Below are 24,661 nucleotides of genomic sequence, written 5' to 3'. Positions count from 1 at the left end.
CTTGCCTTATCCTGAGAAAGTACAAGTACTTTTAAAAATATTAATGGGCCACACTTAATGCAAGATGCTGAGTATACAGTGAATGAACACTGGATTTTTTTTCTTTCTTTCTTTCTACCAAACTCCACTCTTGGTCAGTTTTCAGGGGATAATACAGTCTCATCTTCTCAGAGGACTAAAATAACCCAGCTCAGTTTCTTAAAAAAAAAGAAAGAAAAAAAAAAACAACAAAGAGAAATTTCTAGCTGTTAGTCCAGGCTGCCCTGCTGTGCTTTTAGGAGAAAAAGCTGCAGTACTTTGAGACATTCACTTCTTTTACTGGGGTGCCAGAAACTTTTTTTACTGGACCCCATCCCCATCTTACTCCAAGCAAGCTCTGTGGGCTTCTGAAGACCAAGAATGGCAAAAACAACGTTTTCTCATTTGGCCTTTTGTGTACATCTGTTAGATGGTCAAAGTAAATGTATATAAAATTGTTTTGTTTCTACAACAGATTCTACCAGGTGTTTCCCAAATAAGCCATAGATAAGTTGTTTCCAAATACATCTTTGAATTTATATTGCAAATTTATATAGTCTTTTTCTTCAACAGAAACAATTGGTTTTAATTGAGAGGAGATGAACTAGGACTTCAGATCACGTGTGTTTTTTGTCTGTTTTCTTTGTTTTTGTGTGTGGTATAAAAATGCAACTTCATTTGGCATTTTTGAAAGCAAACTACTGCCTCTTCTGATATTAGGAAAGCCTTGATTTAGTTGAGAAATCTAACTTGTTATTAGAAAGCCTTAGTTCTTTTTGGAATGGTATTTAGATTCCACTTAGAAGAATATGGTGCAATTTAGCTCTTCTTAGCATGATATGGGTCCTTGGAGAGAGAGCCAAGTGGAGCAAATTGAAGAGACTGAGGTTGCTTCTTGGACACCCTCGGATTTTGATGTCCTTCCCAGGGTCCCTTAGTCTACTGGGCACAGATTGAGACCTGGGGCTCTTCTGAATACTTGTATGTACTTTACAATTTTTTTGTTATTTTGACATAATCTCAAACTTATAGAAAAGTTACTAGTACACAGAGATTTTCTTTCCTGAACCATTTGAGAGTAAGTTGCTAACATGATATGTTCCATCATCCCTGAATACTTCAGTGTTTCTTTTCTGCAAACAAAGACATTCTCTTATTTAAGCGTGGTAATACTATCAGGAATTAGCATTGATGCATTACCAGCCTCTACTCCTCAGATCCCATTCAAATTCTGCAGATTGTTCCACTAGTGTCCTTTATTTTTGTACCAAAAGCGTCCTGTCTAAAATCATCTGTAGCATTTGGTTGTCATGTCTCTTAGGTCTCTTTCAACTGAGAATAGTTCCTTGGTCTTGTCTTGACTTTCATGAACTTGAAAATTTTCAGGCCAATTATTTAGTAGATGGCCCTCAATTTGGGTTTGTACGACGTTTCCTCACGGCCAGATTCAGGTTATGCATCTCTGGCAGGAATATTCCAGAAATGATACTGGGCTCTTCTCATTGCAGCCAGTCACACAATCATGATTTCCATTGTACCCTTCCATTACTACTGCGATATTACTCTGATACTTGATTCAGATGGTGTCTGCCAGGCTTCTCCACTGCAAATTACTTTTTTTTTTCTCTTTGTAATTAACAAGTATTTTATTGGGAGATAGAGAAAATGTAAATATCCCATTCTTCCTCAAATTTAAGTTTATTCTTTATATATCATCATGGACACATGCATATATATATGTGTTTTTTAGTGAGTTATAATCTGTTACATTTGTTTCCATGCTTAAATTGTCCTGATTTGGTCAGTGGAAGCCCCTTTAATCTGGTTTCTGTGTCTTTTTGACGTGCTGTGATCAGTCTTTACATACTTCCTGACTTTTTGCTACCAGATGTTCCAGGCTCATTTTGTACTTTCCTTGTCCCAGCCCTGGATTTAGCCATTTCTTGAAGGAGCAAGCTCTTTTTTAGTGGCTCCGAGCCACCGCATTGATGCCCCTCCTCACATCACTGCCCTCTCCTCCCCTGCTGTTGCCTACTTTGCTTGGTCACCAATAGCTCTTGGACTGAATTATTCTGAAAGAGGAAGGGCACATTTTGTTTAGATTTAATCATTTATGTTAGCTCTGTGTGGATAGGGACTATAACATATTTGATCTCTCATCCCCCAAATGCCTGTTACATAGTAAATGCTCAATAAGTGTATAAGTTCATTCAAAGACAAATACTTAACTCTGCATCTATTAGGAGTTGGTCATTATTCCAGGTGCTGGGAGTGGAGGAACACACATGAACTAAATTTGAAAAACAAAAAGCATACATGTGTGGGAGCCCTGTGAAGGGAAATAGTTCTTTGTGAAGGATGGAAATAATTTTGTGAGGCAGCCGTTTCCCCGATTGTGTTCATCTATATTAATATGTATTCAATGGAAAAAAAGGATTTGACTTCGCACTTTTTAAACTGTAGTTCTTATTAAAATGCATAGACTAAATGTGTCACAGATTTTTTTTAGCCTTGGTAATTTCTTTTCTTGTATTACCGTAGCTCTGCTTTTCCCCACCCTGAAGAGAGCTGGTCCCTTGCATATAGCTAACTCAGCTTTTAAATGCAAAATAGAGATCCTAGTAATGTATTGATAGAAATGTTGTATTAGTTAGCTCTACCCTGTAGGTTGTTAGTTTTTTTTTAACCTTTAGGCAGAGATACTTCCAGTGAGGAAAGTGATTTTTCTCATTATGTTTTTGGTAATAAGTAATAGAATGTAGAAACAATAAGAATAGACCATGAGCTCCTTTCTATTAATAGAGTTAATCATCTGTGTTATTTTGTTTAACTCCTATGGGTAGGACCATAATACATAGCATATAATCAAACTCTTTCTCTTTTTGAATTATAAAATTATTCAAGCATTTATTCACTCAAAAGATATTTGATTGCCTATTCTTTGCCAAGTGCCAACCTCACAGGACTCTTAAAGGATTCAGTGAGACAATGTGTATGCTTTGGTCAAAGCAGCTAATAGCTAAGTGTCCATTGAATCTGAATGTGAATTTCCCTTACTAAAATCTAGAGGATTCTGACATCAGATATTATAAGTTTTTCTTAAAAATCTTATGCTATAATTGATACATATGAGGATTATATGTATTTTATATGTAAATTATAAAACAAACACCATGAATCCACCCTTCAACTTAATAATGAGAAATACAACATTAGTGCCATTCAAATTACCTGTATACAGCTTCCTAGTCCATCACTTTGTGTTCCCCAGATATAACTATGCTCCTGAATTTTCCTGAGCTTTTAAGTATAGTTTTACCACAAATGTGTGTATTCTTATATTTGTCCAACTTTCCTTGTTTTTGGTCTTTATGAAAATGGTATAATACTATATGTAATTTTCTGTGACTTGCTTTATTTACTCAGTACTGTGTAAGATTTGTCCTTGTTATTGCATGTTATTGATTTCACCGTGGTATTAGTCCATATGGTATGATTGGTATATCCATTCTCTTATTATCTAGATATCTAGATTACTGCTTTTGATTTTGTTTTATTTTTGCTGCTGTGAATAATGCAGTTATAAACCTTTTTGGGCATGTCTGCAGTACACATATATTAAGAGTTTCTCTAGGGTGATGGATTTCAAACTTTTATGACTGTGACCCATAGTAAGAAATATGTTTTCCATAATAAGCAGGTACCCGCTTACATAAGTATACGTACACAAATGAGACAAAAGTTTTGCAAATCAATGCTTAAGTTTACTACATGGGCTTCAATCTACTCTATTTTATACTGGTTGACTTATAAATAGCAATGCGATCCACTCTTGCTTTGCAGTCTCACTAACAGGTTCTGTTTGAATAACATGGCTCTAAGTGCGTGGTTGAAACTCTAGGGCCCCTGAGAATCACCTGGAAAGTTGGTATATGTGAGGATTCCTGGGCCTTGCTGCATAGATTCATATTCCATAGGTCTGGGATGGAGCTTAAAAATCTGAATTTCTAATATGCATCCAGGTAATACTAATGTTGCTGGCCTGCTGACTGAATTTGAGAAATACTGCTATAGAGTATATACTCATGAAAGAAATTGCTGAGTCATAGTGTTGCAGGAAAAAAAGTGGGAGGCAGGAGGATGGTCACGTCCTGGGTCTCAGGTGAGTCCCTGGGATGGGCCGCCAAGTGTGGGTTGTTGGCTTCGTGTAGGAAAGAATTCAAGAGCGAGCCGTAGTAACGTGAAAGAAGGTTTATTCAAGGGGATACAGACTCCACAGAGTGTGGGCCATCTCAGGAGGCAAGAGGCCACAGAAGAAACACACTCCAAGTGTGGGCCATTTCAGAAGGCGAGAGGCTCCAGGGTACAGGGTTGTCAGTGTTTATAGGGGTGGGTAATTTTATAGGCTAGTGAGTGGGAGAATTATTCCAACTATTTTGGGGAAGGGGCAGGGATTTCCAAGAATTGGGCCACCACCCACTTTTTAGCCTTTTATGGTTGGCCTTGGGACTGTCATGGCACCTGTGGGTGTGTCATTTAGCTAACGTATTAACAGTGAGTATATAATGAGGCTCAAGGTCCACTGGAAGTTGACCCGTCCACCATCTTGGACCTAGTTGGTTCTAACCAGTTTATGTTGTGCCCTCAACGACTATGTCATTCTTTTAAAGATTGTGCCCTGCCCCCTTCCTGTCTCAATAGGGCATTCACATATTTAGCTTTTTATTATTTTACATAGTTTGTTATTTTATATAGCTTTTTATTATTTAGGGTCCTATGTCTGCAATGTATAAAGGGGTACCATTGCTCTCTTTTCTAGTTAGACTTGTTCATTAATGCTCATTTAGTAGGCGTTAAAATGATATCTTACTGTTTTGTTATTTTGTATTTCAGTGATTAGTAATGAGGCTCAGCATACATTTCAGTGGCCATTCATGTTTCTTTCTCTCTGAAATGTTTGTTCATGCCACCTGCTTATTTTTCTATTTATTTGTTGAAGGTCTTTGTATATTCTGGAAGTATGAATGCATTGTTGGTTATACTCACTGTAGATATCTTTTCCTAGTTGGCCCATTTAGTGGCTTTTTAACTTTCATTGTGGTATCCTTTGATAGAAATTCTTAATTTTAATGTGGTCAGATTTTTTATGGCTAGTTCTTTTTGTGTCCTGTTAATATGTTCTCTACCCCATGCTCATATAGATGATCTCCTGTATGTTTTTTCCCCAACACGTTTGAAAAGTTTTGCCTAACATTTAAATATTTTCAAACATCTGGAGTTGATTTTATGTATGGTATGAGGTAAGAGTCTAATTTAAATTTTTTCCTATACAGAAAATCAGTCCCAGCACATTTTATTGAGTTGTCTATGCCTTACTCAATGATCTACAGTGCCTACCCTGTCAAACTTCAGATTTTCATATATTTGTTAATCTGTTGGAGGGATGTGGTTCAATTCTGTTCCCTAGGTCAGTTCATTGATCTCTGCAGCAATACCACAATGTTGTTGCTGTAGTTTTGTAATTGCTATATGGCATGACAAGTTCTATTACATCTTTCTCTTTTAGGATCAGTTTAAGTTCTTTGAAAAACTCTGTTAGGATTTGTATTGAAATTACATTGAATCTGTAGGTAATGAGTATTTTTATCCATGAAACTAATCTCTCTATGAGTTTATTTAGGCATTCTTTAGTGTTGTTGAAGTGTTAAGATGTTTCTGATAAAAGTGTAGATAGTTCTATGGTTTGTTTATTCCTAGGTACTTTATTTTTTTTAATTGCTATTATAAATAGCATATTAAATGTTCCCTGTTTGTTGCTGATGTGTAAATATGCAGTTTACCTTTGCATACTTCTAAACTTATTAATTCCAGTAATTTTTCTGTATAGCTCCTTTTGTTTTTCTATGTGGACAGTCATATCATGCGAATAATGACATATGTCTCTCTTATTTTCTTTTTCTTTTTTTAAAAGAATGTTTTTTAAAAAAAGAAGTTCTTCATTGAATTTTTAAAAAATTAATTAATTAATTAGCTTGCTCTGGGTCTTAGTTGAGGCAGGCTGGCTCCTTAGTTGCGGCTGGTGGGCTTCTTAGTTGCGGCTGGCAGGCTCCTTAGTTGTGGCATGCTCGCTCTTAATTGCGGCATGCATGTGGGATCTAGTTCCCCGGTCAGGGATTGAACCTGGGCCCCTTGCATTGGGAGCTCGGAGTCTTAACCACTGCACCACCAGGGAAGTCCCCTCTCTTATTTTCTTTTTTAATAAATTTTATTTATTTATTTATTTATTTTTGGCTGCGTTGGGTCTTCGTTGCTGCGTGCAGGCTTTCTGTAGTTGTGGCGAGCCGGGGCTACTTTTCATTATGGTGCGCAGGCTTCTCATTGCGGTGGCTTCTCTTGTTGCGGAGCACGGGCTCTAGGCGCCGTGGGCTCAGCAGTTGTGACTCACGGGCTCTAGAGCGCAGGCTCAGTAGTTGTGGCGCACGGGCTTAGTTACTCCGCGGCATGTGGGATCTTCCCAGACCAGGGCTCGAACTCGTGTCCCCTGCATCAGCAGGTGGACTCTCAACCACGGCGCCACCAGGGAAGTCCCCCCCTCTCTTATTTTCAATTTTCTTTTTTCCCCTGACTTTTGTGGTCCTGTGTCAGTAGGATTACCAGTAAAATATTAGGTATAAATGTTCCTGATTTTAAAGGGAATAATTCTAACAAGTGTCCATTTAGAATGTTGTTTGCATGGGAATTCAGTCACTACCATTTGTCAAGTTAAGGAATTTGTCTCCTAGTACTAGTTGGTTAAGAGTCTCGTTTCCTTGTTAAAAAATAAATCGTACATGGATGTTGATTTTTATCAGACTTTTTAGTATCTCTTAGATGAACAGATGGTTTTGTTCTCCTTTAATCTGTTAATGTGGTACTTGACAAGCATTTTTATCATGCTAAACTCCTCTTGAATTCTTGAGATAAAACCAGTTTGGTCTTGCTCTGTTAGGGTCGTCACCCCCACCCCTCCACGGCATTGGATTAATTATGCTAATAGTTTTTTTAAAATTTTTACGTTCATATTCTTGAGGATAAAATTGTATGTTTCTTTCCCTTACTCTTCTTGGCAAGTTTTGTACTCAATAACATTCACTACATAAAGTGAGAAATGTTTTCTCTTTTTCAGCTTTTGGAAGAGTTTCTGTAAGTTTGAAATGATCTCTTCCTAGAACTTGCTTGTAAAACCTTGTGGGCCTGATATCTTCTTTGTAGGAAGATTTTAAACTACTTATTTGACTTTAATGAAGGCTTATTCTTGATTTTTATTTCTTTTTGGGTCAGTTTTAGTAAGAGGACTGGATTTTTATTAGTTCTTCTCAAAGTTCTTTTCATATCTTGTTGAATTTCTTTTTAGGGTTTTTTTTTTAAATCTTTGTAGTCTTGCTTTTGCTTGAGTTAATTATGCAAAAGTCTCTGTCAGTCGTTTTTTCAAATATAAGCATTAAGGCTAAAATTTTTCCTCTAAGTACTGCTTTAACTATATTCCACAGGTATTAATGTGTAGTATCTTCTTTGTTCCATATGATGAATTTGAAATTTTCCATTTTAATTTCTTCTTTTACCTGTGAATTATTTAGAAATATGTTTTTACAATTCCAAATATGTGGACTTTTTTTAAATTAAAAAAAAAGTTTGATTTTTAGCTTAATTGCATTAGCATAATTTCTTCTTGAATTCACTTTCCTTCTTCCTGAAGTAGATCCTGTTGAAGTTGTTTTAGTGAAGTTTTTTTTTTTTTAGTGAACTCTCAATTTTTGTTAATCTATGAAGTTTTGACTATTGCCCCTATTATGAAAAGTGGTTTTGCTGGTTATTCAATTCTACGTTGACGTTTACTTTCAATGCTTTGAAAATACTTCTTTTGTGTTTTTGAGGTCTGATGTCAGTTTAATTCAGGGTTATGCTGCTAGAGGTATAGCAGCTACCTCTCTGGAGGAAAAATTCCTTATTTTTAGTGTTTGCTTATTTCCGTGGTGTAAATACTCTCTTACCATGTATGTCAGTTATTACAGAGTTGAGAAGAGATATGCAGTAGCACACAATTGTGAAGTATTTCCACCCTGCTGATACAATAGACATCAATAATAACCTCAAGAGCACAGATAATAATATGTAGTCAAATAATTAGTGATGAATTTTGATTATCTATCTCTGCTTTTAATATTTTTCATCTTATATTTTTATATAATTTAACACAGTAGTAGCCTTGTTTAAAAACTGCTCACAGAATTCCTGAAAATTTAACAATATGTTCATATGAGCCTACATTAGCCAGCTGTAGCATACCACCCTTGTACTTATTCTTTTTTCTAATGGGTGCTCTCTGTGAGCCTTGGGTGACTGCTTTTACAGTCTTTTTGTCTTTAGTGTTTTTAACTTTTAATACAGTGTGTCTAGGAGCAAATTCCTTTTAATTTATGGTATATCATTATTTTTATATTGTACTTTCTTTTTTTATGGGTTCATGAATTTTATTATTTTGGAAAATTATCAGCCATTGTATCACCTGTATTCTTTATTTTTTCTGAGTCTCTAGTTAGATAGTTGTTATTTTTCTTCTGTTCTCCATGTCTCTTAATAGTTTTTATATTTTTCATTTTCTTGTGTCTTTGTGTGTGTTCTGGCAGTTTGTTTAGATCTGTCTTCCGGTTTGTTCATTCTTTTCAGCCATGCTTAATCTGCTTTTCAGTCCATTAAGATATTAATTCCAAGAGTGCTTTTTTTCCCCCTCCATTTCTTAAAGTCTGTTTCTTTTCAGTCACATGGTCATTCTTACTCATCTCTTATTGCTTGGTCACCTTTGGATTCCAACTGTCTTCGTTTCCACACCTTGTATGTCATTATTTTATATTCTGCATCATGATGATTCCAATATCTGAGATCCTAAAGACCCTTTTACATACTCTCAGATCATGGTGACTTATTTCTTTGTGTTTAGGGATATTTTAAAATTGTGAGTTCATATTTGATTTAGTTGAACTTTGGGAATCCTGAGGTCTTAATTCAGAGTACTTTTCCCCAACAGATTTATAAAGACTTCTCCCGAATTTCTGAGAGACTCTGAAGTTCAGGTCTCCAAATATGCTATAGGCCCCAGATTTGGTCTTAAAAGAGACCCAGGAGAATGTGGACCTATCAGTGCCCTTTAAGCAACTGCACCTCTCATGCCTAACTGAAGCTTACAGTTCACGTTTCAACTCCTCCCTTCTCTTTTCTCTTTCTGTCTGTATCTCTTTTATATACTCACCACTCTTGGAATTTTCTTTTATTTTTTTAATAAGCTCCACAATGAAGAGTTTTGTATTATCCAATATATAACTGTATTTGCAAAGAGTCCACTATATTCCCAAATTAAAAGGATTTTCCCCCACTGAAACCATGGTATGTCTAGCAGTTTCAGCATTGTTGTTTGCATTGTTGGAGACTCAATGAATATGAATTGAATAACTATTGAGAGAAGGTGAAAAGACAGCATAACCCTGATTTTATTTTCCCCTTGTATAATTGTCTCTTTTTGGGTTTTTTATTTATGCAATAGATCGAATTTTTATGTGTCAGGCACCGTTTTTCATCTTATACTTCCAGTTACTCTATTGTGATTAGTATTATACATTAAACATTGAAGGTCGACTGTTCTTTGTAACGATTACTTATCAAGGCTCATTGTCAGAATTCCAGCTAGTACTGAAAGAAGACCAAAATGATTTGGCCAATATGTTTTAAAGCTTGTTTAAGAAAACGGAAATTATACAAAGCTAAGTATACATAAACCTAGAAAGAGAAGTGATATAATTATTACTTTGAGTTTCTAGTTTCAAGCCACAAAAGTAACAAGTTTGCTTGAAACTGAAAAGTCTTCTAAATGTAACTTACTGTTAACAGTACTTAATTATAATTTAGACTTAAAGCCATAGCAAGTCAGGAAATAGTATATACCTAGGGCCATTTTATTATTCATTTATTTATTTATTTTGAAAGGAGTCCCAGTTTTTTTTTTAATTTATTTTTCCTAATTTATTTATTTATTTATTTATTTCTGGCTGTGTTGGGTCTTCGTTGCTGTGCGTGGGCTTTCTCTCGTTGCAGTGAGCAGGGGCTACTCTTGTTGTGGAGCGTGGGCTTCTCATTTTGGTGGCTTCTCTTGTTGTGGAGCATGGGCTCTAGAGCACAGGCTCAGTAGTTGTGGCACATGGGCTTAGTTGCTCCGTGGCACGTGGGATCTTCCCGGACCAGGAATCAAACCCTTATCCCCTGCATTGGCAGGCGGATTCTTAACCACTGCGCCACCAGGGAAGTCCTAAATAGGACCATTTTAAATGAGATTGGATTCTGAAGTAAAAGTATTTTTTAGTACATAGAGCATAGCTGAAACTAGTCATTTGAGAAAGGGAGACTTTTAAAATTTATCTACTTGGAATATTATTTTGTAAAATATTGAATATTCTTGCCAAATGATACTTTACAGTTAAATTTCGTATTTACATGCAGATACAGTACTTAAAGATATTTTTAATATTGAGGAAGACTTTTATTAAATTAACTCTTAATGCTTTTGAACAGAAGGGTAGGGAAATGAAAATTTAACTGCTTTTAATTCTGTTCGCTTTAGAACTGAAAGAAATTTTCTCAGTTGTTTCCATTTCTCAATTGTGAATATGATTTATAAATTTTATCTTCTTCATCTTTTAATGATCTTAGTACAATGAATAAAATTCAAAATGCAACCTAAGTATCCTCAGCTAAATTTGTAGCTTAGAGCTTGATTGTAGTTTGCTTTAAAAAAAAAAAGAAAGAAGGAAAAGATAACATTGAAACCACATCAGAAGGAAAATGGAATTTTTTTTAAAAAGCACAGGAAGATAGCAGTCACATAGTTGAATAGCTTCTCTTTTTACTTTTCTAACACAAAATTTATTTCACAAAATCTCTGAAGTGCAAATGGGTACATGAAAGAGGAGAGATATAAAAGTACTTTTGGGAGGTTGAAGAAATTTATCTTCTGTCAAAATAGTGCATTTACATGGTTTAAAGAATTAACTAGCAAAGGATGGTATTAGAAAAAACCCAAAATCCTATATTGTATTCTTTGCCAATCCTCTTTCCAATTCCTAGAAGGAAGCACTTTAGCTTTCTCTCTTTCCTTTTTCTTTTTAAGTTCTAGGGTTACTGCCCAAAGTTTCCAAACTATATGCTTATGCTTCTATTTCTTCATGAGAATTTAACCTATTTGCTCCATCTCCTTTTCCTCCCAATATAATACCATTGTTAATTCTTACCTTGGATATAACTTTCTAGATGTTGAGCTTAGAACTTTATCTCTTGTTTCACTGACCATGGACAGTGTTTCTTGATTCTAAACTTTGTAGGCTCAGGTTATACTAGAGTTGCTTTCACTTCTCTGTTCATGTTTCTACCTTCCATGTTTGTCATCCATACATTTACTTTTGCATTATCACAGTTGATAACATTGTGTTATGTAATACAAGTCTTAAGTTTTCTGTGCTTGTCTGTAGTAGTAGTAATAATAGTGGTAGTAATTGAAAGTACTTACATAGTTCAGGCTTTGTGCCAAGCACATTGCATGTTTTATTTATATTATTTTATAATACATACATATATATACACACAGGTACTTTACATATATTAAACTTACTTAATCATCAAGTCGACCTTGATGGTATAGGTAATATTATGGTCTCCAGTTTACTGACAAGGAAATTTAAGTCACTTAGTAAGTGGTAGAGCTGAGTAGGTTAAAATGTAGAAATTGAAAATCAGTAATGTTGTTTACAGCTATGACTGTAAAAGTTACCACAGTTAAGATGTATACTGTTCTCATATCTTCTTTCTTATATAGCCATTTATTTTGTGGTTTTAAAAATTATTGTTTTTCTTTATTGCTTCCTTGTTTTTGTGCTAAAATTCCCAAATTCCTCTCTTTACAAATAACTCCTATTGAGGCCCTTATAGGATCCCTCCAGTTTTCTTACTCAGTGACCTCCCCCAACCCACCCTTTTTGGAGGTTAGCATTTATTTTATGCGAACACTACAAATTTTTGTCATTTCAAATTATATAATGGGGCAGGTTTTTACATTGATTTTGAAAACATTGAATTATGAGAGAAATGTGTCTTATAGTTTTGTGATACTCTTTAAGATAATTAAAGATAATGTGTTCTGCAGGAATATTATAGGAAAGGTTGATTTTCTAATATCAAATAAGCCTCTGGACACACTGTTTTAACGTCTGTCAAGTTTGAAATATTTATTTGGTAACAAAAGACTTGAAGTTTAAGCCACTCGAAACGTATACAGGAAGAGCCTCTGATTTCAAAATTAGTTATTTGCTACCTGCCCAAAAGTAATATGTTGTACCCCCTCTGCTGGAACTAAATAGAACTTCCTTCTATAGTTATGCTTAGACGGCAGGCAGGTTCAATGTTGTTCTTTTAAAGCCACTGAGTTCCTCTCCCTTTCTTCCCATCCTTCTTTCATTTACAGTTCAGGCTGTATTGGCAAGATTAACAGTTGGTTTTGAAACCAACTGCCCTTCTGAGAGTCAGTAGAAGCATAGTGGTTGAGAGTATGGGCATTGAAGCCGGACTACTGGAACTTGAATCTCAGCGGGGGTATATTGTAGAGTTCTCTCAATTTCCTGGTGGAGTATCACATTCAAGAATAGTACAACATTATTAAAAAAACAAGTAAAACATTCCAGAGCATTGAGTCCTATAATGGCAGGCTTTTCTTTTTCCTTCTTGTGTGTGTAAATATTTCATGTTCTTTTTATGTACAGACTATTTAGATTGTTATTGAATGAAAGACCCTTGTTACTATTCTCAAATGCCATTTCATTTCCATTTGTGCAGTGTTCTTTCAGTCCCCTATCCATTGACTGATAAACGTTAAATTTGGGGCCTTGTTGCCTCTATTTAGCCTTGATGTTTAAGTTTTGATTCTTTTTTAAAATTAGTCCCATTATTTGTTATTGAAATGTTTTCTGCTTCACCATCTTATTGTGTTATAAATTCTTTTTTTTGTTTGTTTTTTCATTTTAACATCTTTATTGGAGTATAATTGCTTTACAATGGTATGTTAGCTTCAGCTTCACAACAAAATGAATCAGTTATATATATACATATGTTCCCATATCTCTTCCCGCATGTGTCTCCCTCCCTCCCACCTTCCCTATCCCACCCCTCCAGGCGGTCACAAAGCACCCAGCTGATCTCCCTGTGCTATGCGGCTGCTTCCCACTAGCTATCTACCTTGCGTTTGGTAGTGTATATATGTCCATGCCTCTCTCTCGCTTTGTCACAGTTTACCCTTCCCCCTCCCCATAGCCTCAAGTCCATTCTCTAGTAAGTCTGTGTCTTTATTCCTGTTTCACCCCTAGGTTTTTCATGACATTTTTTTTCTTAAATTCCATATATATGTGTTAGCATACGGTATTTGTCTCTCTTTCTGACTTACTTCACTCTGTATGACAGACTCTAGGTCTATCCACCTCATTACAAATAGCTCAATTTCGTTTCTTTTTATGGCTGAGTAATATTCCATTGTATATATGTGCCACATCTTCTTTATCCATTCATCCGATGATGGACACTTAGGTTGTTTCCATCTCTGGGCTATTGTAAATAGAGCTGCAATGAATATTTTGGTACATGACTCTTTTTGAATTACGGTTTTCTCAGGGTATATGCCCAGTAGTGGGATTGCTGGGTCATATGGTAGTTCTATTTGTAGTTTTTTAAGGAACCTCCATACTGTTCTCCAGTGGCTGTATCAATTTACATTCCCACCAACAGTGTAAGAGGGTTCCCTTTTCTCCACACCCTCTCCAGCATTTATTGTTTCTAGATTTTTTGATGATGGCCATTCTGACTGGTGTGAGATGATATCTCATTGTAGTTTTGATTTGCATTTCTCTAATGATTAGTGATGTTGAGCATTCTTTCATGTGTTTGTTGGCAGTCTGTATATCTTCTTTGGAGAAATGTCTATTTAAGTCTTCTGCCCATTTTTGGATTGGGTTGTTTGTTTTTTTGTTTTTAAGCTGCATGAGCTGCTTATAAATTTTGGAGATTAATCCTTTGTCAGTTGCTTCATTTGCAAATATTTTCTCCCATTCTGAGGGTTGTCTTTTGGTCTTGTTTATGGTTTCCTTTGCTGCGCAAAAGCTTTTAAGTTTCATTAGGTCCCATTTGTTTATTTTTGTTTTTATTTCCATTTCTCTAGGAGGTGGGTCAAAAAGGACCTTGCTGTGATTTATGTCATAGAGTGTCCTGCCTATGTTTTCCTCTAAGAGTTTGATAGTTTCTGGCCTTACATTTAGGTCTTTAATCCATTTTGAGCTTATTTTTGTGTATGGTGTTAGGGAGTGATCTAATCTCATACTTTTACATGTAGCTGTCCAGTTTTCCCAGCACCACTTATTGAAGAGGCTGTCCTTTCTCCACTGTACATTCCTGCCTCCTTTATCAAAGATAAGGTGACCATATGTGTGTGGGTTTATCTCTGGGCTTTCTATCCTGTTCCATTGATCTATATTTCTGTTTTTGTGCCAGTACCATACTGTCTTGATTACTGTAGCTTTGTAGTATAATCTGAAGTCAGGAAGCCTGATTCCTCCAGCTCCGTTTTTCATTCTCAAGATTGCTTTGGCTATTCGGGGTCTCTTGTGTTTCCATACAAATTGTGAAATTTTTTGTTCTAGTTCTGTGAAAAATGCCATTGGTAGTTTGATAGGGATTGCATTGAATCTGTAGATTGCTTTAGGTAGTAGAGTCATTTTCACAATGTTGATTCTTCCAATCCAAGAACATGGTATATCTCTCCATCTATTTGTATCATCTTTAATTTCTTTCATCAGTGTCTTATAATTTTCTGCATACAGGTCTTTTGTCTCCTTAGGTAGGTTTATTCCTAGATATTTCATTCTTTTTGTTGCAATGGTAAATGGGAGTGTTTTCTTGATTTCACTTTCAGATTTTTCATCATTAGTGTATAGGAATGCCAGAGATTTCTGTGCATTAATTTTGTATCCTGCTACTTTACCAAATTCATTGATTAGCTCTAGTAGTTCTCTGGTAGCATCTTTAGGATTCTCTATGTATAGTATCATGTCATCTGCAAAGAGTGACAGCTTTACTTCTTTTCCTATTTGGATTCCTTTTATTTCCTTTTCTTCTCTGATTGCTGTGGCTAAAACTTCCAAAACTATGTTGAATAAGAGTGGTGAGAGTGGGCAACCTTGTCTTGTTCCTGATCTTAGTGGAAATGCTTTCAGTTTTTCACCATTGAGGACAATGTTGGCTGTGGGTTTGTCATATATGGCCTTTATTATGTTGAGGAAGGTTCCCTCTATGCCTACTTTCTGCAGGGTTTTTAACATAAATGGGTGTTGAATTTTGTCAAAAGCTTTCTCTGCATCTATTGAGATGACCATATGGTTTTGCTCCTTCAATTTGTTAATATGGTGTATCACGTTGATTGATTTGCGTATATTGAAGAATCCTTGCATTCCTGGAATAAACCCCACTTGATCATGGTGTGTGATCCTTTTAATGTGCTGTTGGATTCTGTTTGCTAGTATTTTGTTAAGGATTTTTGCATCTATGTTCATCAGTGATATTGGCCTGTAGTTTTCTTTCTTTGTGACATCCTTGTCTGGTTTTGGTATCAGGGTGATGGTGGCCTCGTAGAATGAGTTTGGGAGTGTTCCTCCCTCTGCTATATTTTGGAAGAGTTTGAGAAGGATAGGTTTTAGCTCTTCTCTAAATGTTTGATAGAATTTGCCTGTGAAGCCATCTGGTCCTGGACTTTTGCTTGTTGGAAGATATTTAATCACAGTTTCAATTTCAGTGCTTGTGATTGATTGGTCTGTTCATATTTTCTTTTTCTTCCTGATTCAGTCTTGGCAGGTTGTGCCTTTCTAAGAATTTGTCCATTTCTTCCAGGTTGTCCATTTTATTGGCATAGAGTTGCTTGTAGTAATCTCTCATGATCTTTTGTATTTCTGCAGTGTCAGTTGTTACTTCTCCTTTTTCATTTCTAATTCTATTGATTTGAGTCTTCTCCCTTTTTTTCTTGATGAGTCTGGCTAATGGTTTATCAATTTTGTTGATCTTCTCAAAGAACCAGCTTTTAGTTTTATTGATCTTTGCTATCGTTTCCTTCATTTCTTTTTCATTTATTTCTGATCTGATTTTTATGATTTTTTTCCTTCTGCTAAGTTTGGGGTTTTTTGTTCTTCTTTCTCTAATTGCTTTAGGTGCAAGGTTAGGTTGTTTATTCGAGATGTTTCCTGTTTCTTAAAGTAGGATTGTATTGCTATAAACTTCCCTCTTAGAACTGCTTTTGCTGCATCCCATAGATTTTGAGTCGTCATGTCTCCATTGTCATTTGTTTCTAGGTATTTTTTGATTTCCTCTTTGATTTCTTCAGTGATCACTTCATTATTAAGTAGTGTATTGTTTAGCCTCCATGTGTTTGTATTTTTTACAGATCTTTTCCTGTAATTGATATCTAGTCTCATAGCATTGTGGTCGGAAAAGATACTTGATACAGTTTCAATTTTCTTAAATTTACCAGGGCTTGATTTGTGACCCAAGATATGATCTATCCTGGAGAATGTTCCATGAGCACTTGAGAAAAATGTGTATTCTGTTGTTTTTAGATGGAATGTCCTATAAATATCCATGAAGTCCATCTTGTTTAATGTATCATTTAAAGCTTGTGTTTCCTTATTTATTTTCATTTTGGATGATCTGTCCATGGTGAGAGCGGGGTGTTAAAGTCCCCTACTATGAATGTGTTACTGTTGATTTCCCCTTTTATGGCTGTTAGTATTTGCCTTATGTATTGAGGTGCTCCTATGTTGGGTGCCTAAATATTTACAATTGTTATATCTTCTTCTTGCATCGATCCCTTGATCATTATGTAGTGTCTTTCTTTGTCTCTTCTAATAGTCTTTATTTTAAAGTCTATTTTGTCTGATATGAGAATTGCTACTCCAGCTTTCTTATAAATTCATTTTTAATAAAACATTTATTGTATGAGTCAAATTGTGCTAAAAGCCGATAAAAATCATCAGCAGTCCACTTTGCTCCGCCCCTTCCCTGAACTCTCTCAACCATTTTGAACTGTTGGTGATATCTTCTGCTATATGCCTATCTATTTTGAAATATTTATAAATTGCTATCCCCTCCTTAATTTTATTCCTTTTATGGTAGATCATGATTTTACATGTAAGAAATCTTAAATTCAAGAAACTTGACCTCTCTTAGTTGGTTTTAAAAAGTAGATTATAGATCTCCTTTAAATCAGAATTAACTTGTTAAATTTCTCTTTAGAATTTGATTCCTAAGTATATATTTAAGGCCATTATTTTAGAGCAGAAATGTTGGTGAAATTTGCTTCATTTACTTTCTTCATTATATTTGGTATTATATTTGTGGATCCTCTTCTAGTTTCTCAGAGTGGGTGCAATGTGTATTTTTATGCCTGGTTTCTCTCCTCTCCTTTCCTCTTCTCCTTTTAAAAATAATAAATGCAATAAAGACAATATATTTTATTTTGAGCATATGTTTTCTTGTGCCCGTAGATTTTTTGTATGAAATGGTCTTATCATTATTTTCTTGTGACTGATTTCTTTTGTCTTTATTTTTCTAATTTTATTAGAGTATGATCAGCCAATACAATCTAGTCAGATATTTTTAAAAGATTATTTTAAGTTCATTTTATGGTACCTTTATGATTGATTTTTGTCAGTGTTCCATGGACACATGTAAAATTGTAAGCTTTATTCAAGAGATTGAAAGTTTTCTATATAATTATTAAATCAAGTGTGTGGATTGTATTAATCAGTTTCACTATATATTCATTTAACTTTATTAGATCTGTCTATTTCTGACAAAGCTGTACTAATTTCTTATTTCATTGAAATATTTTTCAAGTTTTTCTTGCATATTCAATACCCTTTGCTTTATGTAACTTAGCTTTTACATTGTTTATGCTGTTTGGTCATCTTAACCTTGAATTTCACATTGTGTGATATTAGTATAACACTCATGCTTTCCTTTGGGGGCATTTAGCTGATATTTCTTGGCTCTTCCCTTTATTTTAAACTTTTCTCATCATTCAATTTTAAGCATTTTTTTTTTTTTTTTTTGGCTGTGTTACATCTTCGTTTCTGTGCGAGGGCTTTCTCTAGTAGTGGCTAGCGGGGGCCACTCTTCATCGCGGTGTGTGGGCCTCTCGCTGTCGCAGCCTCTGTTGTTGCAGAGCACAAGCTCCAGATGTGCAGGCTCAGTAGTTGTGGCTCACGGGCCTAGTTGCTCCGCGGCATGTGGGATCTTCCCAGACCAGGGCTCGAACCCATGTCCCCTGCATTGGCAGGCAGATTCTCAACCACTGCGCCACCAGGGAAGCCCTGACCTTTGTCTTTTTAACTCATCTGACAGCCTATCTTTTAGTGGGAGAATTCAGATTTCTTTTAAATTCTAATGAGTGATGCCTGATTTTGTTACTTTTTTATCTTGTTCCTTATTTATATTTGTGACTTTTTACATTTTTTAAAAAATTTGGCTTATATTTTCAAGTTGATATTCATTTCCCAGTTTCCCCTTCTTTATGTGTCAGTTGTTCTGTACTTTTCCATTTCATTATTGGCCACCTTCCTTTTCAATTGCTCATAGATCCAATTTTTCCCCCCTACTTTAACATGAATAATGATACCAACATTTTCCTTCACCTTCACACACTAATCCTCTCCTTTAATGTTCCTAAATTTCTTTGGAGATAATTTAATTTTTAGGTCCAGATTTTTGTTAGACGTTTGTCAAAAATTCATATTGAGCACTTACGTTACATATTCCATGTAGTTTATTATCCATTTAGATTTAGTTCTGTATAGAAGGCAAAGTAATTGCACTCCTGTTTCTTCTTACATGAAAGGTTTCATTTCTGATTCAGTTATTGTTCCATTAGAATCCCTTCTTAAGTCCTTTCCTTAGATGGAGTGGTAGCTAATGTGATCTTTGAATCCTTAAATTTTGGAAAACACTACTTTCCCACTGAAGGATGTTTGGCTTGTACTGCTTTTTTCCTAGCAATCTAGATGTTACTGTTCTTTCTTTTTAATTCCAGTGTTACAAATGAGAAGTCCATTGTTAATTTGATTCTTTTTTAGTATTAAGTAATTATTCTTTCTGGTAGCTTGTAAGGTTTTCTTTTTATCCTTAAAGCTTAGGAATTTTAGTGTGATGTTCTTGAACATGTGCCTTTCCCTGCATTAGTCCTGGCTGGATCTTGGAGAGCCCTGTAAATTTGTAATTCAGTCTCTTCTTTAGTTCATGGGAATTTTCTTTCATATTACTTTAATATATTTTCCTTTTCCCCCATCTGGAGACTCCTTGGGAACTTTTCCTATAGTTGGTGTGTTAGTTAGGTTGCCTTAAACTGTTCTTCAAGTCCTTTCTCGTTTCCTTTATGATTTTCATCTCTTTGATTTTCAGTTTATGCTTTGAGATTTCTTCCAGTTGGTCCTTCATTCACTCTAATTCATCAGTTAGACCCCATCTTCTCTTTTAATTTATCTACTGAATTATTCAGCTTAAAGATTTTACTTCTTTAAATTTTCATCTAATTAATTTTCTAAAATTCTGTAGAAATTATTTTTTGCTCTCTACTTGACTCTCCTTAAGTAGTCATACTATTTTTGGCCTCAGTATTTTGTCTCTATCCTTCAGGAGATCTGTTAGGTCTGCTCTCTCCCACTGTCTCCTGTCATTAGGTATGTTGTTTATATGTGCATTGGGGTTCAGGTTGAGCTGTTAGGGGACCTTAGTTTGTTTTAATCCTATAGGGGATCCTATAGGGGATGGAAGGTCCAGGCATCTCAGCCTGCGCTATAGCAGCAGGCACGTTGTATATTTCATGTGTACTTGGAGGACCTTGTCCCTTCCTTCTGGTCTTCTTGCATTCCTAGTTTCAGGTGTAGAGGGGACTCTCTCTCCTCTTGAGTGCCCCCTGAGCACTTTTGGGGCCAGGAAGACTGGCCACACTTGTGCAGTTATGTATGTGTAGAACTCTTCTGGGTCTTGCTTGATATCCAGAGCAGACCAAGCCCTACACCAGTTCTCTCTCAAGATGCTTATAATCCCAAGGTCACATTCTTCAGGCCCCACTCACTACCTGTTGGCCCCTGGAGCTGACTGGCTGAATGGTAATTAGTCTGTGCTGCTTAGTGGCACTTAATATTGAGGTTAATAGTTCAGTAAAAAAATTTAAAAGCCAGTGACTTGATCCTCAATTTGTATGGGATAGATAGGCTAAGAATCAGTGAAAGCTTTTATTCTGTGTCAGTAACAATTTAATTCCTGACGTTGTATCTAAGCTTCTGTTTTACATTTATTACATGTAAGTCTATGGAGGCAGGTGATGTACATTTGAACTTTGCCATTTATCACAGGCCCAGACCAAAGAAAATGTAGCCCTCAAGAATAGAAGCTGTTCTCTCAGTTTTTGTTATTTTCTAATTTTTTTTTTTTTTTTTTTTTTTTTTTTTGCGCGGTATGCGGGCCTCTCACTGTTGCGGCCTCTCCCGTTGCGGAGCACAGGCTCTGGACGCGCAGGCTCAGTGGCCATGGCTCATGGGCCCAGCTGCTCCGCGGCATGTGGGATCTTCCCAGACCGGGGCACGAACCCGTGTCCCCTGCATCAGCAGGTGGACTCTCAACCACGGCGCCACCAGGGAAGCCCCTATTTTCTAAATTTTTGTCTTGGGTGTTTTTATGGAATATGTTTCCCTTGTTAACTCTTGAGTTGCTTTAGCTTAAAGAGTGCTTTTTGGTAAAGTGGAAGGAACAAGAATAATTGGGTCACTTGCTTATACCAAGATTTGTTGGGTGGGTGAAAAGGTGACAGTAGGCATTTAATACCTAGACCAACATGGGGAGTAAAGTTATAAAATTTCTTGAGTTTTGTACTTAACATCATATGTATGTAATTAAGATGAGAACTTGAACTTTCTATGACACAAGAATCTGTGTCGTATACCACTATGTACTTTGCCTTAAGAATTCAGTTTGTCCTACAAAAGGATTTTAAAAATAAATCATGGAAGGACCCATATAGAAGTCATTTTTTGTGTGTGTGCTGAAATGTTATATTTTTAAACGCTTAATGCTAGAAAATATGTTGGTAGCTTAAATTTGTGTATTTATAAAAATGTGTATAATACTCCATGAAGGTTGAATATTAAACAGCAGTGCTTGGGTGTTCTAGAGCCATAATTAGAATACCGTTTGCAAATTGACAAAATTCAGTGGGTCAACAAACCAATTTAAAAAAAAAACTCAAGTATATTAGATTTCAAACTGTTCTCTCTTAATTTAGTTTGTCCATAATACTTTTTTAAATTATTCATAGTATTGCTTAACATGCCAGGAAATGTCTTATAATAGAATTTATAAAATAATGTCCTTTCAGTAATATGAATATGTACTCTCTTTAGCATTCTGCTTTTAAATCTCAGATTAAGGTGTTTTGTAAGGAATTATCTAGTTTAATGGACAAAAACATGTCTTAGTAACTTTATCCATTTTAGAATTTTGAAACCAAATGCTCACTTGGGAAAAATAAATGGAATAATTGGTATATGTCATTTTGGAGCAAATAAGACAAAAATTTTTGTAATAAAAAAATACGTATTCCCACTAACATAGAACAATAATTTTTCATTTTGGGTATGGCTTTATGATGTTAATCTATATATATTTGTTTTTGTTTTTTTGCATAGCCCCAGTTAGTAGATTGTTCATTTTCATGAAAAGCATGGCCCTTGCCTACTGTCTTTCCTGTGTCCTGCTAGATATTTAAGGAATACAGTATTGGTTTACATATCATTGGACTTAAGTGGGTAAGTTAGAGGTGCAACATAACAGGCCTGAAGATGTAAATTCTAGTTGAAAATCTGGACATTTAATTGTCTTTGGTTCCATTAGGAGGTGGAAGTAAACAAGAAAGAGCTCTTCTTTTAGTATTGGTGTGGATTTTTGCATGTCCAGGATCTACTTCCGTTTCTTATTCTTACTATGTGAATGACTGAGGTTCAGAAACATGGTAAGTATGGACTTAGATTGTGTTCCTAGATAGAAAGCTTATTTATAGGTTATATATTCTGAGGTGTTTATATGAGTGAAAAAATTGAACACATTTAAAATGAAATAGGCAGTGATTAACTCTTTCATCATTGTTACACAACATGATTGCCAAAGACTTTTCAGTCCATTTGATGACCATTAGGTGAAATCTTTGTTCTTTTAGACTTCTCTTTTCTTTTTTCTTCCCTTTTGTTGTTGTCATTGTTGTTGTTGCTAGTGGATGGGAGATGTGTTCCTTAACTGAAGTTTGGTCAGAAAAAAAAACTGCTTTTTATCTAAAATTGAGAATTATTTTATTTCTTTTTTCAGTCTTGTGATTCTTTATATTAAAAAGTCATTTAAAATTTAATATTATCTGGCCTCACTACGTGACTCTGGCCTGTTTTTCTACCTCCTTCTCAATCCTTGCTGTTGTTGGATGCTGCTCCCTAAATATAAGCTGTGCTTTGATCCCTCATTGTTTTAGTTCATTCTAGTCCCTGGTCTCCATGGGACTAGAATGAGCTAGTACCTTTTCATTCTTGCCTTTCTAGTAATCACCTGCTTCTCTTGAGGACCTCGTTGAGGTGTTAATTCTCCATAAATCTCTGAATTATTCTTCTCTGCCTCTCCCAACAGAATTAATTTCCTCTGTTCCTTTCGTTGTGATAGGTGGCTCCTACAATAACCATGAATCATAGATGTGTCATAGTTACTGAGAGTAGGAGCCATGTGTTATCCAGCTTTGTCTCTCCTGGGACAAGTGTGTAGTGAACATTTGTTGACTTGAAATGGTTAGAACTCCATGCTTGTCATGATTAAGAGAACAGCTTGCCTCATTCAATTCCTCCATCACGGTAGCCCACACGCACTGTTGCTCGCACACCCTGCTCCCACCCGTTCTATTGAGGTTGTCGGGTTCTATTCCGATGCATTTGGGAGCAGTCAACGGAGGATCCTTTTGAGGAGCTGTAGTACAAGGAGACTGGCTCTTAGTCTTCATGGATGTTCCGTTTTGAGAGTTTGCTTTTCTCCCTGCCTTTCCGCAGGACCCCAACAGGAGTATCCATCCCAGCGGCAGCAGCAGCAGCAGCAGTTGTAGCAGCAGCAGCAGCAGCAGTAGCAGCAGCAGCAGCAGCAGCAGCAGTAGCAGCAGCAGCAGCAGCAGCAGCAGTAGCAGCAGTAGCAGCAGCAGCAGTTTTTCCAAGCCTCACAAATTAACGAAGGAGCACAAGGAAAAACCTTCTAAAGACTCCAGAGAACATAAAAGTGCCTTCAAAGAACCTTCCAGGGATCACAACAAATCTTCCAAAGAATCCTCTAAGAAACCCAAAGAAAATAAACCACTGAAAGAAGAAAAAATCGTTCCTAAGATGGCCTTCAAGGAACCGAAACCCATGTCGAAAGAGCCAAAACCAGATAGTAACTTACTCACGATCACCAGTGGACAGCAAGATAAGAAGGCTCCTAGTAAAAGACCCCCCATTGCAGATTCCGAAGAACTCTCAGCCAAAAAAAGGAAAAAGAGTAGCTCAGAGGCTTTATTTAAAAGTTTTTCTAATGCGCCACCGCTGATACTCACTTGTTCTGCTGATAAAAAACAGATAAAAGATAAATCTCATGGCAAGATGGGAAAGGTCAAAATTGAAAGTGAGACGTCAGAGAAGAAGAAATCAACTTTACCGCCATTTGATGATATTGTGGATCCCAATGATTCCGACGTGGAGGAGAATATGTCCTCTAAATCTGATGTGAGTAGCCTGGCTGGTTTTCCTCCTTTCCCTTATTAGTTTTCCAATTTTATTTCCGATAGCTTCAGCATAAAGACAGAGGAAGGAGAATGACAGTTGCACCAGAAGATGGTAGCATGGAAGCAGAAATGGCCTAGAAATGAATTTCCTTAACTAATGGAAAGAAGGAAATGAAATCATTAAGGAATCTGCAGACTTGTAGGCTATGATTTAAGTTGTTAAAGGAAAGATATGTTCCAGAGTATAATAATGGGTCATTTGAATAGCAGCAGAAAAATCTAGATGCTTATCAGAGCTTAGTTACTGTGCTTTCCAGGAAAGTGAGAAGAATGCAATGAAAGTAGAATACACCAGAAAATCAATTTTTAAAAGAAACAGGAAGTATTAGGGTGTAGCTACAATGTTGATCTTTTTGATCAGTGTAATGAAGTAATTTGTTTACATAGATTGAAAACTGGTGATAGTATTTTTCAATACTTTTATCAAGGCAAAGTTGATATAACAATATACTGTATATTTAAAATGTGTGATTTGATACATTTTGGTTTTTATATGTGTCATGAAACCAGGTAGTGGTATTTTGGAAATGAAATATTTAATTTTTTCTCCCATTGTATAGCCACTGATTTGGAAGGGGCAGGGTATATATCTTCAGTACAAGGTTTGCTAATGGGTAGGATTATCTTTTGTGGGCTCCTAAAAGA

The 24,661-nt window shown here is 35.8% G+C and overlaps 1 protein-coding gene across 2 annotated transcripts in view; it reads left to right on the top strand.

Annotated features, from left to right (window-relative positions):
• The window catches only part of MLLT3 (MLLT3 super elongation complex subunit), a 268,120-nt gene that overhangs the window by 171,964 nt on the left and 71,495 nt on the right, over positions 1-24,661 (top strand). For both annotated transcript variants that reach the window (XM_082656015.1, XM_082656016.1), the window contains exon 5: positions 23,256-23,957. In XM_082656015.1, the coding sequence (XP_082512141.1) occupies positions 23,256-23,957 (702 nt within the window). The remainder of the gene's footprint in view (positions 1-23,255; positions 23,958-24,661) is intronic.

The sequence above is a fragment of the Grampus griseus genome (assembly GCF_964374135.1).
Source record: "Grampus griseus genome assembly, chromosome: 6".
In the NCBI taxonomy this organism is placed as follows: Eukaryota; Metazoa; Chordata; class Mammalia; order Artiodactyla; family Delphinidae; genus Grampus; species Grampus griseus.
Note: the sequence above shows the minus strand (reverse complement) of the source record. Positions and strands in the feature narration are given on the sequence as shown.